This window comes from Epinephelus moara, chromosome 24 (genome assembly GCF_006386435.1).
Source record: "Epinephelus moara isolate mb chromosome 24, YSFRI_EMoa_1.0, whole genome shotgun sequence".
NCBI lineage: Eukaryota > Metazoa > Chordata > Actinopteri > Perciformes > Serranidae > Epinephelus > Epinephelus moara.
In genome coordinates this window covers 15,288,990-15,304,821 of record NC_065529.1, presented here as the reverse complement: position 1 = coordinate 15,304,821, position 15,832 = coordinate 15,288,990, and the positions used below count along the sequence as shown (strand labels likewise).

At 41.9% G+C, this 15,832-nt stretch overlaps 1 protein-coding gene across 2 annotated transcripts in view; it reads right to left on the bottom strand.

Annotated features, from left to right (window-relative positions):
• The window catches only part of rargb (retinoic acid receptor, gamma b), a 40,914-nt gene that overhangs the window by 2,363 nt on the left and 22,719 nt on the right, over positions 1 to 15,832 (bottom strand). Inside the window, exons 1-7 of one of the 2 annotated variants that reach the window (XM_050037943.1) lie at positions 12,959 to 13,500; positions 2,709 to 2,857; positions 1,545 to 1,686; positions 1,270 to 1,433; positions 945 to 1,121; positions 518 to 722; positions 244 to 402 (exon numbers count right to left, since the gene is read on the bottom strand). In XM_050037943.1, the coding sequence (XP_049893900.1) occupies positions 244 to 402; positions 518 to 722; positions 945 to 1,121; positions 1,270 to 1,433; positions 1,545 to 1,686; positions 2,709 to 2,857; positions 12,959 to 13,103 (1,141 nt within the window). In that variant the 5' untranslated portion in view covers positions 13,104 to 13,500. Of the gene's footprint in view, positions 1 to 243; positions 403 to 517; positions 723 to 944; positions 1,122 to 1,269; positions 1,434 to 1,544; positions 1,687 to 2,708; positions 2,858 to 12,958; positions 13,501 to 15,832 lie in introns of those variants that run through there. The other variant, XM_050037942.1, reaches the window with a different exon arrangement.

The window sequence follows — 15,832 nt, the reverse complement described above, 5'->3', positions numbered from 1 at the left end:
ATGTTTAACATTGTCTTGACACAAGTAGACAACCAGATCTTTGTCTTTTTTTTTTTTTTTTTATCTGATCCATGAAAATGTTAACAAAAATACAAATATGAACATTCGTTGTCAACTTTAGTACTTCACAGTTGTTGATCTTCAGTACTGCGGACACAATTTGGTTGGTAACAGAAACGAATAGGGTTTGTTACCTGGCTTTATTCCTAATCTGTAGTAATGGTATGTAAAACCTCAGCTGACCTTTGGTGCTGATTCCTCGGAGGTCCGTGACTTTCATCAGCATGCGGGGAAACATGTGAGGCTTGTTTGGGCGTCTGCGGCGGGTGTAGATCTTCAGAGCCTCTAGCAGCGGCTCCTGCAACTTGTCTACCTTCTGTGGCTCCTCCAGATCCATGCGATCTGAAACAATGACAGAAAGAGACACGTTTGAAGAGGAGAAAAAGAAAACAATAGCGAGGTAATGGCAAAACAATGGAACCAAGTAATGGTAGCACACTGTCAGGGACACCCTTACCTCCGCAGATTAGGCAGATGGCACTGAGTAGGCCCGTCTCTGTGTCATCCATCTCCAAAGGCAGCAGTTGACCAGCAAAGGCAAACACCAGGTCTGTGAGAGGGCCAAAGCCAGCGTTATGCATCTGGGTCCTGTTCAGAGTCAAGCCATCTGAAAAGGTCATTGTGTCTTGTTCTGGGGTGTAGCGAGTGCATATCCTCAGCATCTAAGAAGGACAGGAAGGTCACAAAGTGAAAGAAAAAAGTGGGCAGTTAGTAAAATGAGGATGAAATTCAGTCCCAAAAAAAATCATGACAGCTGTTCAGAATCATCATCTTTTATATCGACAAGTTAAGCAGCGTGACAAATGAGAAAGCGTTAGGGAGGTGGAAGAGGTGGAGGGAGAGTTGGTTAAAAAGGAGGAGAAATAGGAGCATGTGGTTGGTACCAGGATGTCCAGACATGCAGATTTGAGGAGGGTGATCTGGTCAGCGATGGTGAGCGTAGTGAAGCCTGGTAGCCGCTTGGCAAACTCCACAATCTTTATAATGCACTTAGTGGACAGCTCACTGAACTTATCCCACAGGCCCAAGTCCAGCTGTACTCTGTGGTCAGCACTTGAATTCTGGGAGAGAGAAAGAGGGACACTTTTGTCTGTGCGGCTGTGCAGAGTCCATACAGTGTTTATCCTTCTGGCAAAGCGGTGAGCCAATGCTTGGGTGAGGTGTGAGTGTTTAGGGGTGGATGTAATTATGCGTTTTTTAAAAACTCACTGTGGTGTATTTTCCTAGTTGGCACAGAGATGGAAAGGTCTCTTGGTGAGCTTTGCTGACTTTGTTAACCAGCTCCTCCAGTTCTCCACTCAGCTCATAGTTCTCTGGCAGCACCACCTCCTCCTTTACATCCTTCTTCTTTTTGTTTCTGTCGTTACGCACCGCTACAGCAAAACACAGACACAAGATGGCACACTTAAAGAGCCTGTTGTCTTGATATTAATAGTTACAAATCTTTTATAACAAAATGATTAAGGCCAGTGTTTTCTTCTCACCTTCTTTGGACATGCCAACCTCAAAGCACTTCTGCAGCCGACAGTACTGGCAGCGGTTGCGGGTCACTTTGTTGATCTGACAGTTCTTGTCTCGGTGGCAGGTGTACACCATGTTCTTTTGGATACTGCGCCGAAAGAAACCCTGAAACCGATAAAAGAAAATATAATGTCTACTACTTTATGACAGGGAAAATTGCTCTCAATATATATCAATATCAACACAATCTCAGAAAGTCGTTCTTAAACTATGCTGGCTTGAAGGATCTCAATGTCAGTCTGTCAGTCAGTTGGTCCACTCAAGACTGAAATATCTCATTAAATATTTGATGGATTGCAATGAGGTTTTTTTTTATAAACACATATTTGTGGTTCCCAGACAGCATATCCTAATCCCTGGTGATCCTCTGACCTTTCATCTTGTGCCATCATCAGGTCAAAATGTCAAAAACTAATAATATTATCATCATCCTCATATATATTATGTGTTTTGAGCTATTTACCAAATATCAGCATGCTAATATGTTAATTAAGATTGCGAACTTGGTTGTTACATATTAGTATGCTGGTAGCATGTAGCTCAAAGCACTGCTGTGCTATACTACAGCCTAAAAAACACTGGCATGGTTACAGACTTTTAGTTATGATTATTTTGAAATTTCATAATGCTTATAAAATAAAGCAAAATATGCTCACGGGTGATGTATTGCATTAATAGTGGCCTCCTGACAACAACAGGCTAGCTGGCTAGTTGCTGCCCCACATAGAACTGAGTCTTGTTTCACTGCTTCTTTCATAACTGTGCACATCTACCAATGGTCTCCGTCTATACACTACAAGTGCACAAAACCTCTATTCAAAGTCCTCCACGTGATGTTTGTTCATTTCATTTTAAGCTCTAAATCTCCACAATAACAACAGCTTTATTTAATTTAGATGCAGTAACTACTTGCAGGCCCAACTCAGTGTCTGTAGCATTGTTCATGTGCAGTATTAGTAAGAATACACTAGAGGGCAGCTAAAGAAAAGCAAACACCACAGCTATGCAGTGTTGACATCTGTCAGGCTCCAGCTGAACATCAGGTTTTCACTCTCTGGCCTTCTTTCCAGTGAAGTCCACTTCATACATGTCCTGTAAACTCTTCATGTGTCTCTGGCTTCATTTACCTTGCAGCCCTCACAGGAGCTCACTCCATAGTGATAACCAGATGACTTGTCCTGGCACACAAAGCACGGCTTGTAGACACGAGGAGGAGGAGGTGGAGAAGGAGAGCTGGGCACCATCTCCTCTGAGCTGGTGCTCTGGGTCTCCACCGCTGCAGAAAGAGAAAAAAAATAACCTCTTATTATATCAGAACATCTTGTTTACATAAGTTCTTAAAGTCTTTGAAACTATGATGAAAGCTAATACAACTGATTAGGAGAGAGTGGTCAACAAACAACCCCCAACCCCATGCAGGCCACCCCTTGGAGCCAGAAGGCAAGCTCAAAGGCAGACATTTTTAAGAGAAAAGGGAGGAGGGTGGGGGGCATTGCTGATTGACAGAGACTTAAAAGAGACACAATTAGCTGATGGCCAGATGGCCCTGCTGATAAAATGCTGATTGGCAGCTGAGATTTGATTGGCTTCTCCATTTACTGGTGAGTGGGGGAGCAGCATACCTCTGTTGACTTTTTGACTGACATCTGAGATTTTGCATCTGTGTGTGTGTTTGTGTGCACGCACGCACATGCGGAAGCTCACATTTTTATTTGAAAGGCTGTCCAACCAGACCTGCCTTTATACCTCCAGCCCCATGTGAACAAACAGAGGTGGTATGTTTATGAGACTCGGCTGTCTCCCCTCTGTTTCTTCTCGCTGTCTCGCTAAAGAAAATGGCACACTGTATAACACCATTTGCTGGCCACAGGCACAAGTCATTCAACTGCTGCTAATGAAAACCTTCAAAACAAACAATGTAAAGCAGACGCAGAGACAAGAACGTCCAGCTGATTAAAACTCTGGCTCCTTACATCTGAAGCATAAAAAGAGTGAAACACGCCTGGTACACATTTGAAGATGATGACTAAAGAACAACCAGATTCCTTCGAACATGCCTTTCAACTTTCACCTTCAGTCACCCCAACTTCACCTCCCTCTGCCCATTCCCACCCCCACTCCCTTGTTTCCTGGCCCTAAATTCCTCAGTGCAGGCTGGACAGGGTTTAATAGTTGCCCAGGCTCATAAGCGGCCCTATAAAGGTTGTGTCTGGGATGGGAAGGAGGCCCCCGGCCAGGCTGACGGCCTCTTTATTGGGATCCAGTCACCTTGGGCAGCTATTCACATCAACAGCTCCATCCTTGGATCCCTTCCTAGTAAAAATAAAGAATCTGGGGTCAAAAACCCCAAAGTCACAGCCCCTCCTGTCACCTTCAATGGATAGCACAGGACTGAACCAAATGTGGCCCCCACCCCACCGCAGAAACCCCAACCTGAACCCACAGCCTGTCATTAACAAGAGTGGTAAGGTTTCAAAAAACAGAGAGGCAAAGGCACAAAGGAATAATCTAATAAAAACAGAGAGGGGAAAATGAAATGAGAAAGAAAGGCAAAGGAGGAGGTGAGTCCAAGGACAGAAACTTCCCAGTGGCCAAGAGGTTAAATAAAATCCTGACCATTTAACTTTGACCTTGACTGAAGAAGGCCATTGCTAAATACATGACCAGCAGCTTGCTTTAAAGTTCAAAACTGTTTTCAAATCCAGCATTCAACAAATCATGACTGACTTCATCCTAATGTGTTTCTGAGCAGCACTTACAGCTGTTATCTGCAGCTATTCATCAAACACTGAATTACTATTACCCAATATTAACACGTTTTAAGAAAGTGAGAAATAAAACCTTGTTTTTTAATGAAAAAATATATATATTTTACATCACTCTCAACTGGTTTTGACATAGTGGTAAGTTTGCAAATCTTTAATAGAAGTATGTATATTTATCACCGAGGAGGTTGTTTCTCTCAGTGAGAAAAATCTGAAATGTTTTCACCATTAACACCATTAACTCCTGATGACACATTCGCATACATTCTGCTGTTTTTAAGTCTTGAAGTGGGCCTTAACAACATTAACATCATTTAACTTAACTAAAATATTCACTGTAGTAAAAACACACTGACATGCTGCAGCAACATGACACTAAATAGTTCCTTTTATTTCCCACATTCAAATGAAAGCAAACAACTGGCAGTCTGGTGTGCAGCCTGTGTTCAGCTGGCTGTGATGGTGCTAAAACTGAACCTCTCTGTGATGCCTTGGTCATTATTTTTGCTTTATAATACATGTGTTTTTCTCAGTTGGTGCATTTCACAATATTGTTATTTAACAATTAGATGTGTGCAATGCATGACTGAAAAGTTTAATACTTGAATTATGAGATGAATGGGGTTTGAAATATCATGGTAATCAGATATAAAAAAAAAATGTTTTTTTAGTCGTTTTTTTTCTAGCAAATGTGTCAAATGTTGCCTAGTTCCAGCTTTTTGTGACCAATTATTTATCACATTTTCAGGACATACATAGCAAAAGATCATGAACAAACAGAGAATTATTTTCCAAGGAAAAAAGCACCCTAAAATAAGCAATAACAACAGCACATACAATCAGTAGTGATGTATTGTGATAAAAAGACCACTCTAACAATGATTTGAGCTGATATGTGATCCAAGACTGCCCCTCACTTACAGTTTCTCACTTGTGATCATTTGCTGCTTTTCTTTACTCTAATAGATAATCAAATATATTTGAGTTTTGAACATTAAGTCGAACTACATAAACAATTTAAAGACAGCACCTTGGCTTATAGATAAGGCATTTATTACTATATTTTGACATTTTACGGACCAAATGATTACTTACTTAGAAAGTAACTGGCAGCTTTATCTATATAGAAAATAACTTAAGTTGCAGCCCTGATGGTGGAAATGATGATTTATCTTATCAGAGAGCCAAATTATCAGATTGTCATTTCTTTCCAGAAAATGCTGTAAATAATAAGTGGTGTTCTCCAACAATGAGCAGGCCAGAATTATTCAGAGTATGCAGGAGAGCGTATCATGTTTCGCACAAGTTTATGAGTAAACAAAGAGCTGCTTGTTAAGCAGGAGGTAAATACTATTATGTATTCAGTTTGAGGGGCATTAGAGCCCAGGTGTGGGAGGTGGCGTTGAATGAGTGGCACTGTAACTTGATCACTGTTTTCTGTTTATATAGTAACACTGACAATGTAAAAGTGGCCCTGAGAGAACAAGTGGAAAAATAGCTCCCATTGAAACGGAGAAGCTGCATCTGGCGCCAGGAGAGAGGTAGTGACTGACACCGTCTGAGGGTGGTGAGAGCGGGTGAGGAGGGACGTGACTCCCAGGAACATGACGGAGGGAGACAGGGTGAGAGACGCTGGGCTGAAGGCGGCGAGAGAGAGAGAGGGAGGGAGGGGGGGGGGGGGGGGACTCTACCTGGCGTGGAGAAAGAAGGAGAGGAGCCAAAAACTGTCAAGCAGCTGTCATCACCCTGAACTGAGCTCAGCCTCAGAGCCTTGGCTGGAAAAAAATACCTCTCTCTTCTTAACCTACAACTCACCCCTTAGCGTGTCACAACATCAATCAGCACAGGGCTATTGGACGCAGAACAGACAAGGTGACTCGTGTGAATCAGCCTCATCAGCTACCTGGATGAATCCCCACAGCAAAGCTTTACATGCAACTCAAACTATAAATAAAACCTGTCACTGGACAAGGATAGCAAAAAACAGAGTGGTTTTCACCCTATTAAAGTATTTCTCAACATTAATTCACTTGATCTACTCGTGTGTCTGGGCCTTTCCCACCTTCCTCCTCTCCCATTTACTCAGTGTTTGTTGTCAGATCAACACATCCCTGTTTAGACAACAGAAGCCCCTCTGAAAGCAGACACCTTCCTTATCAGCTCAGATGCCTGAGAGTCTTGAAGCACAGGAATGAAAATTTCAGTCCTGAGGAGTTTACTGAACCTGCATCAAGAAAATACAGGAATCAATCTGAAATTAGGCAACAAGGACTCAAGAACAGCTGCAGCTCTAAACACATGCTGTGTCCCAAATCCATGCAACATACTTATTTTATACAGTATGAGCTGTTTCTACCATAGAAACTTGTAAACTGTAGTTAGTGTACAAAAAATACCCATAGTTAACCATTTTATACTAACAGGAAATGATATAATACATGTGCCATCAGACAGAACTGTTCTGTCATTCTGTATTAACAAGTGCGTGAGAAGGAAAACGCCGTGATTGACACCTCGTGTCATCAAGCTTGCAGTTGTTCAAATTCAGCAGTACACAAACACATGAACAGAGTGAGCTGGTGGTTTGTTTTACACCGATATTGAAGGTGTTTTTGTTCTTCCCTCATGGAGTGGCTGTGTGGTTGACACGGTATGACATATGGCCTGTAGGGCCTGCAGCCTGGCTCAGCCTGCCAACATCGTACATCTCATTGAACTAGACTTTGGCCTGGGGGCTCCAAAGAGAAGTGGTGGATAATGCTATATGGACTGTGGCATTATTACAAAGCTATACTATTTTTTTTACTTGTTTTATTTCTGAGCCAAACCAGAAATCAGAGAAATACTTTCTTGACTCAGATAACTGCAAAAACACAGTTCAGAATTCAGCAAAATAGCGATTTTGACTCTTATTTCTTTCTCCCTTACTCCTCAGAAGATTAATCTGGATGGCAAATTCAGTTTTTACATAACCTCTCGCCTCACAAAATGTTCAGCAGCATACTGTGGAATGTGCGTGCACATGTGAATTTGCGTGTATGTATGTGTGTGGGCTGCTGCACGAGGCCACAGGTCAGTTGGACTGTGTGAGGGGTTTTCAGTGTGACTTTGAGTGCGACAACACTCACAGAAACAGTGTGAGGAGAGAGGAGGAGGAAAACATTCGACTAAACATCATTCATTATTACATAGCACTAACAAATAAGAAGCCTTTGTTGAGTCGGTTTTAAAGGGCAAAGTTAATGCAACTTATAAATCGAATTTTGATTACATGACATGCCCTATACTTCTCACGATAAAATGCATGTGTCATGCTTAGAATGACTGTACTCTGTTGTAATGCATGAGCAGATAAACAGTGGGGGAGAGCCTAGACCTCAAATATGCTGAGCGAGTAATTACCACGACAGCAGGGAGGAGATGGGGGAGATCTGAGTGACAATCCCTTTCATCAGCTGTTCTAAGTTCAATACCAGCATCTCCTCCCCTCCCCTGCCCTCCCCCCGCTCAGCTCAACCCTCACTAATAACCCTCTTCCCCCCTCTGTCCTCTCCTGCCTTCCTGCCCTGGCAGGAGGAGGAGTCCTTCCTGTCATTGGCAGCGCCTGTTAAAGAAAAGGCTGTGAAAACCAGGCTACTGTCCAGGAGATGGCTCCATAAAAACAGCAGCACCAACCACATAAAAAAAGAGAGGCACACAAACAACACTTGCAAAGAGGCACACACACACATTTGCACAAGCGCACTAACAAAAACAGAAATTCTGGACATACCCTCAAACCTTAAACTGTTTCAGATGTAATGTAGAAATTTATGCCAAAAGAGTATAAAACAAATCCTCAGGAAATCACAGTTGTCACTCACTTGAGCTTGACAATGTGTAGTTCAAAGCAAGTTTGGGGGGGAAAAAAACCCTGGAAAACAACACTCATGTAATTTTTTGTTGTTGTTGTTTTTTCATGGTCACAGAGTTACGCTTTGTCTGCAGTGTGTGGGATGGGAGGGGGGGGGNGGTTCCTCTTTGGGGGGGGGGGGGGGGGGGGGGGGGGGGGGGGGGTGCATTTACGGGACAGGTTGTTAAATCTGGGTTTGTCCCTCCCATTCATCATCATACATACAATACACCCTTTCTTTTTTACAACACCCAATAAACCCAGCTCTCTATTTTTGCCCTTTTTTCATATTGCAGAGTCTCCCAACTCAATACTGGGCACCCTGAATGCAACACTGGGAACCAACATGGCTTCTTAAACACATCTTCTGCTACAAAACGCCTTTTGACAGGTTATACCCATCTTTCTCTCCCCTTACTCTGAGTTTTCCTCTGAAAAAATGTTTAAACTTGTATCTTAATATTTAGCCTATCAGTGCAGTTACCTGGATTCAATGCTGAAAGTGTCAGCTAAACCACATTTTTGCAGCTTGTGTAGGCATTTAGCACACTGTAGGATATCTGAGAAATAGTTTTGCAGACTTATAAGATGGACTAATAATTCAGAGTCATCACAGGCCAAAATTAATGTACTGTGGTGTAGACATGGCAGGGAGCTGCGACACCACAATCAGAGACGAGTTGGAGCTCAACTCAGTGAACCTCCCAAGATGTCGGTTTCAAGCAGTTCCAGCGATCAGCAGCCTGAGATTGTCTCTACTCCTGTAGCTTTTATAAAAGTACTGTAACTGCAAAAATATGCTCGTCTGAACATTGCTTTAATTAGGCATGGGTTTACTCATAGCCCTCGGTATTTGTCATGTATACACTCCCAACAGATGAGTCTGTCGGAGTTCAGGCTCAAAGGTAAATGTCATATGTTGAAACATGCAACTGTAAATAACCAGATCAGAGTGATAATTAGATTACAGTGTTTGCAGAATTCAAAGTAACTAAATAATCTGACATGATTTGTTTAATAATCTTGTTTCTTTTTACCAGAAAGCGGGATGTGTGGATGCTGACAGGAAACAATTGATGCCACTAAGAAAGAAAGAAAAACAGATTGTGTTTGTGTTTGTTCTGTGTTGATGAATTCACAAAGCACTTCTTCAAATTCTCTAACTTGCAGGGTCGGTTGTAACCTGAAACCGTCTTTTTCTCCTGACCACCTCGCCACTCCACTCTTAGTGTACTGAAAATCTCTTTTGCTTTGGCCTTCGCTCTGAGACTTCTCTGGCACACTCTCAGTGTCAGAAACACCAAATTAAATCACACTCATGTGTAAACACACATTTGTGGTTCCGCATGCTGTAATTTCAAATCTAATTTCAAACTGATCTAAATATGTTGCTCTAAATGTAGTTATCTCGAGTGAAAGAACCTGGACAGGGCTCCAATCAGTGTTGCTACAGCGGCACACTTTTCTGTTTCTCAAAATTTACCAGTATTGATTTAAAATCTGTGTAAAAGCAAAATACATTTTCAGACACATTTACATTTACTGTGAAAAATTAAAGTCACAGGTTTAAGATCCATTGTTACTATTTTGTCTTACAGCTACAAGAATCTCTTCTTTCCCTCCAACATATCACACACACTGACTGAACTTGACTTTCTAGGTTCACACTGGTTGCTTGGGCTTCACTGTGTAGTTTCTTTCTCACCAGTGTTGTGAAAGTGACAGTGTTTGGGAAAAACAGCCCACAGGCATCGAGAGTATAGGCCAGAATTCCATGACCCAGTGACAAAGATTACCTCATTTTACTAAAGACTAGTGGTGTGCAGGTACAGCCAAGATAATCATCTGAGACCCTTCCAGTCCAAGAAATACAACATGCAGACACCCCCTAAAACTGCTACTGCGTTTGATCTCATAACTCAGGTACAGATCTTTATCAGCTCCAAGCAGTGTCCCCATCACAGTTTGCAGCTCTCCTCCTGTGTGATGATGTGATGGTCGAGGAGCATTGTATAACTAGCTTTGAAGCACCCATTTAAAGAGAAGAGGGTGCCAGAGAAAAAGGAGATTATCACTGAATGAAGAGGAGAGCGTTTCCCCTCAAGGCCTGAAACACCAAGACACAAAGAGTTACGGGGGGGTAGTTTAATCCCAAATCCAACTTCATCCCTCCACTCTTCATTCAGCCCTCATCTCTTTTAGCTGCCCATGCCGCCACACACCATCTAATCTCTTAATTGACCCTATTGTAATTGTAATTGAATCATTAAAAAGCTCTTGGTTACACAACACAAGGCGTGTAAGCTGAGCCAAATGTGAGCAAAGAACACATACACATTATTGCTGGGAGGAACACACACTGATACACACTATTGGAAGAGGAAGATCAAGTGTAGAAAGGGGGGAGATCTTCAAAAGAGGAGATAAACAAATGTCACACAGAGGAGAACNNNNCACACACACACACACACACACACACACACACAGAAGAGAAAGCTCATGTCAAAAAGACACAGAGGCCATGCTCTCAGAGAACAAACTTTTCAATCAGGGCTGGTGACGTAGAATGTAGACCTTTAATCATGAAAAAAAGTTTTAATATTGACATTTAGCAAATCTTAAAGAGAATGAGAATTCAAGAGTGGCGGTTAAGAAGGTTTAATTTGCTCAAGAAGTTGACTATGATATTGCCCATTTTTACAGGATCTTTGTCTGACTGAAATTATTTACAGTGTGACATTTTAGAATAAATACGATCTCCATTAAAATATAGACTACCTGCATTTGTAGAACACTGTGCAGCTATGCCTACTGTTTGATAAGGCACAATCAGATTACAAAAATTAAACACTCAGTGTTAAAAATTGGGCAGATTGATTAAACTGCTGACTGACAATTATTTGATTAATTAATTAATTAATTGATTGTTTGTCTGTAAAATTAAAAAAATATATATAGAAAAATGCCTGTTGCAGATTTTCTGTGATGTCTTCAAACATCTTGTTTGACCAACAGCCCCCCAAAAAAAGTTAATTTTTTATGATTCATTATCAATGATGTAAAAGAGAAGAGCAACAACTCTTCACTTTGGAGAGGCTGCAGCAATATAATTGAGTTTTTGTTTGAAAAGTGATAGAAATTAATTCTCAAAAATAGTTGCCATTTATTTTTTCTGTTGACTGACTAATCAATCAGTTGATTAATTGGGATGTCCTGTCCACCAGCCCAGCTTCATGTTTGAGAAAGACTGGTTGATTTTACTCTATGCTGACTTGTTTGATAAAGAAATAAAGGTATGGTTGTCGAAGTGAGTAACTTCACTTTGCATGTTATTATCCCTCAATGTAACTAAGACATAAAATGGGGCTGAATCCCCCACAAACCCCTGTGGTCAGTCAGGGAACATCTTTTTAGTTTCTAACCTGGACCTCCAACCTTCAGCTAAAAAGAAAACAAAAAAAAGGAAAAGAAACTGTACTGATTTTTGTATAAAGGAAAAAATGATATATGAAGATTTGTGGACATTTGTCTGTCAGGCTGGCATCTGGCGAAGCTCCTTAGCGAGCTGAAACAGGCCCTGCTGTGGTGTTTGTCATCCTGACTGCTCATCCATCATCATTAGCAGCACTGAGGACCTGACAGTGCTTGATGCACTGGTATCTAAATAATTACAGAAGATAAATAGACTCAAGGTGCTCAGTGGGGACATCCCACAGTGGAGAGGATATTTCCAACAAAATAATTGTTTGGCTGAGCTGGGTGACACATGTGAATAGACTTCAGCGAGTCAGTTTCTGTAGATAAATAGAGTCAATGTTTGGCTTTCCAAAACCACAAAGCCAAGTGAAATCAAAGAGTCTGAAAGTGGACTCCATGACAGCAACAAAAGGTCTGCTTATTATTTTGTCAGGTCGAGTGTATTTTTCTCAATTATCTTTGCAGAGTTTGTCAGTGTGACTGCTCCTGTGTGGGGGTTTTGAACAATGTATCTTAATCCTACGTGATGCAATCTATGCCTTGTCTGCTCAGGTCTTTAGCGGAGTTGTCTAGCCTCATGTTGGGAAATAGCTTATACGTCAAGTGATTCATACTTTATCTTCGAACAACTCATTCTGAATGTCATCTTTTCCTCTTAGGAATGCTGCTAGGATTAATTCTAGCTTTGAGTAACTTCTTCCACTTGCATAAACGGCAACACAAATCAAGAGTAAAATGAAATTTTTCTGATATGAGGTGAAATTAAACAGTCCATTTTCATTTGTCTTTCGCAATCTGAATCTCACTGACTGTGGTTCTGGATTGACTGGCCAAATCACAACCATGTGATTTCAAGGCCCATTTGCCTTGAATCTGTCAGAGCTGTTTCTGTTTGGAAGTTGTTGTTTTCTGGACACGTCGCCGGGTCAGGTCCCGAATTGTTTAAAAGAGCTGTCAATCATGTGAAGTCATTCATAAAGAAAACAAACACGATGATGTATAAATATGCACTCCCCAGCTCACTCACTCACTCTCACAAAGCACACTAAGCACATAAACAAACAAAAAGCAGGGTGAGAATGGGTACATAGAATCGAAAGGAATCTGACTCTTCCTGTGGAGAGAGCTCTATGATAACAAAACCAGGACTCTGATAAGAACACACACACACACACACACACACACACACACACACACACACAGCTGCTCTGTTCCAGTCTGATGGACAGGATGGAGTACTCACACTGAATGCTGCCGGTCCCGGCCCAGGCGAAGGGGTCCAGGCCGGAGAAGTAAGGGGTAGCCTTGCCGAGCATGCAGGAGCCCTGTCCGGACACATCAAAGAGGGGCCGCGGGGCCAGCCCCAGAGCCTCCATGCAGTCAAACATGCTCCTCTCAAATCACAGCAAACACAACTACAGCCTTTTGTTCTGCGGCCAAGCTGAGAGAAAGTGGCTGTAAAACCTGAGAAAAAGCTTCCTGTGACTGAGAGTAACTCAATGCCCTGCTTGGTCCAGGTGTTCCCTGTCTCTCTGTGTGTCTGTCTCTTGTTGCTCCCCAACTGCCTGTCCTGTCTCTTCCAAACTACGTCCTCTGACTGGACAAAAGCTCTTCCTTCTCACCTTGTTTCTGCTCTACAGCCCAGACTTCTCTGACCCTCTCTGTTCCCAGATCACTTGTTTGCCTGCCTGCTTTGCATTGACTGCTGTAACTGATCTCAGTTCCCCTCTCGCCGGCTCTCTGGGCCTCTCACACTCCACCACAGACTCAGCCAACTATCTGCATGCTCTCTCAACACACAAAAAGGAGGTGGGGTCGGGGAAGAAGGGGAGGGAGTGACGGAGTGCCTGGGGGGGTGTGTACGTACTTTCTGATTGGCCACGCATCAAAGTTTCTCTCCTTCCCCCTTTTCTCCTTCAAGTTTTCCAACTCGCCTCTTCATATTTCATATTCTGCAAATGAAAACAAACACTCCTCACCTCCCCTCCTTCCCTCCCCCCTCGACTCTTTCTTCTTTCTGTCTTTTTCTGCATTAATTCCCTTTTCGTTTCACCACAGCAGGGAACATTGCCTCGCTTACAAACAGTACAGCTCTGCAACCTTTAGCAAAAAACTCCCACCTCACAGAGTCTGATTGGAGCAGTTGCTGAAAGAGAGACACTTCATGTTGTATATGTTGAATTGCATGCTTGTATGTGGACACATTTCTGGCAATTTCTGACACCTATTTGAAATTAAAGGTCCAGTACGTAGGATTTAGGTGGATTTATCAGCAGAAATCTAATATAATATTCACAGCTATTAGGGCTGTCTGTGTTGAAGTGTTAATCGTGATGGGATTAAGGTCCCACAATAACGCTTTTTTTTTTATTGTGTTAATCGCATGCTGCTATTTTGTCCCCTCAAGGCACCTATAGTCAAACTACTCCAGCGGTTTCCTGCAGCCACTGTGCCTTTGAATGGCTTATTTCACCTTAAAAAAATCCCCACATGGTTCAGTTAGCAAGTCAAAAGTAACAGGCATCTTGTGTCAAACTATCAAACTATTTCAGAGTGTGCAAATCACCACAGACCTGTGGATGAAACTTAATGGAAGAAGTTAACTACAGCACTTGCTTAATTGATGGCAACTGGCTGCAGACCAGTCAACAACATGGAGGACTCTGGTCTGAGGGATGTTTTCAGGTTGGCATGTTGTGATCAGTTGTATGCCTTACTGTCATGGGAAACAATAGTGCAAATGTTGTTGCATTAACCAGGGATCATTGGACGCACCACACTGTACTGGCAGTGGAGCACTGATTTTAAAAGAAATGAATCTAAAAGTAAAGATCATAAAGTTAATTTCTTTTGAAATTCTTGATTCTCAATCAAGACACCCTTTTTAATATGGACTGAACTGTTCTGAAATGCAAAATAATGGAATTTTAAACATGAAATTCAGCGACTAATCGCAATTAAAAAATGCATTTGACAGCCCTAATAAGTATTTTTCTATTACTGTGTAATCATCTGAAACTAAGAATCATTTTGTTTTTGTTAGCTTAGAATGAGCCGTTTATATCTACACATGGAGCGAGTCTCCTGCCAGGCTATGTTATGTCTACAGTAGCCCAGAACAGGCAAATCACTGTAGTTCTCCTAAGCCCCATTTCCACCAAACACTTTTGGTATAGCACATTTGGAAACAAAGGTAAACCCTCAGACATGGTATCTGGATCCTAGCTTCACTGGGTTGTTGTCACTCACTGCTCCGTCCAGCACTCGCTGTATTTCCTCATTATTGGTAACACAGAGAGAAGTCTGCACCTCAATTATTGTCCACAGAACGAGGCTGCACGCCAATATTTTCAGATTAAATTGAACAGGCAAGAGTGAGAGTCTCTCTCCATGGGATGTTCATGCATGTAGTCCTTCTCAGGCAAGCGCAAGGGTTGCCGGAGCCCATAAGAACAACATTCCTCCACGTGAGGATTAGAATATATGCAGTTCACATGATTCAGTTGAAAGTTATATATATTTTTAAATGCTTTAAAATCCATTCATTACTAAACGTGTATGTCATCAAAGAGAAATAATAAAAACTAAAGCCATGGTCAAAGTTGTCGTATTTAAATTTAATGTGTGCTGATGGATTCATGCTGTCACCTCATGCACTGTGTAACATTACAAGAAAACGTTCCACCTTAAAAGTCGCCGGCAGTCAGCCCTATGAATTAAGTTATTTATTCCTCAGTCTACAGCTGCTGCAACATGCAGCAAAACATCCTTTATATTTAAAGTTATAATTTACTAGTATATGTAAGACTTACCACAGTATGAACAGTGGTTACAAAAGCCTCAAAACCAGCCACAACTCAGCCCTGAGCAGAGTGACCTCCAGCCATTGACTGATTAATGGACTGCAGTGTTCACAGCTCCACTTTTAAGCACCAGATCTGTGTGCTAGGTACCTCAGCAGAAAGGGTGACCTAAAATGGGGATGGTAAGGAACGTTCTATTGGTACATTCATCATTTTTCACAGTGGAACGGGAATAAAAGCATACCGAACTGAACTGAACTGCACCGCACTGCTTGGAGGAAATGGGGCTCTATTCACTTGGCAAAGAAAAGAAA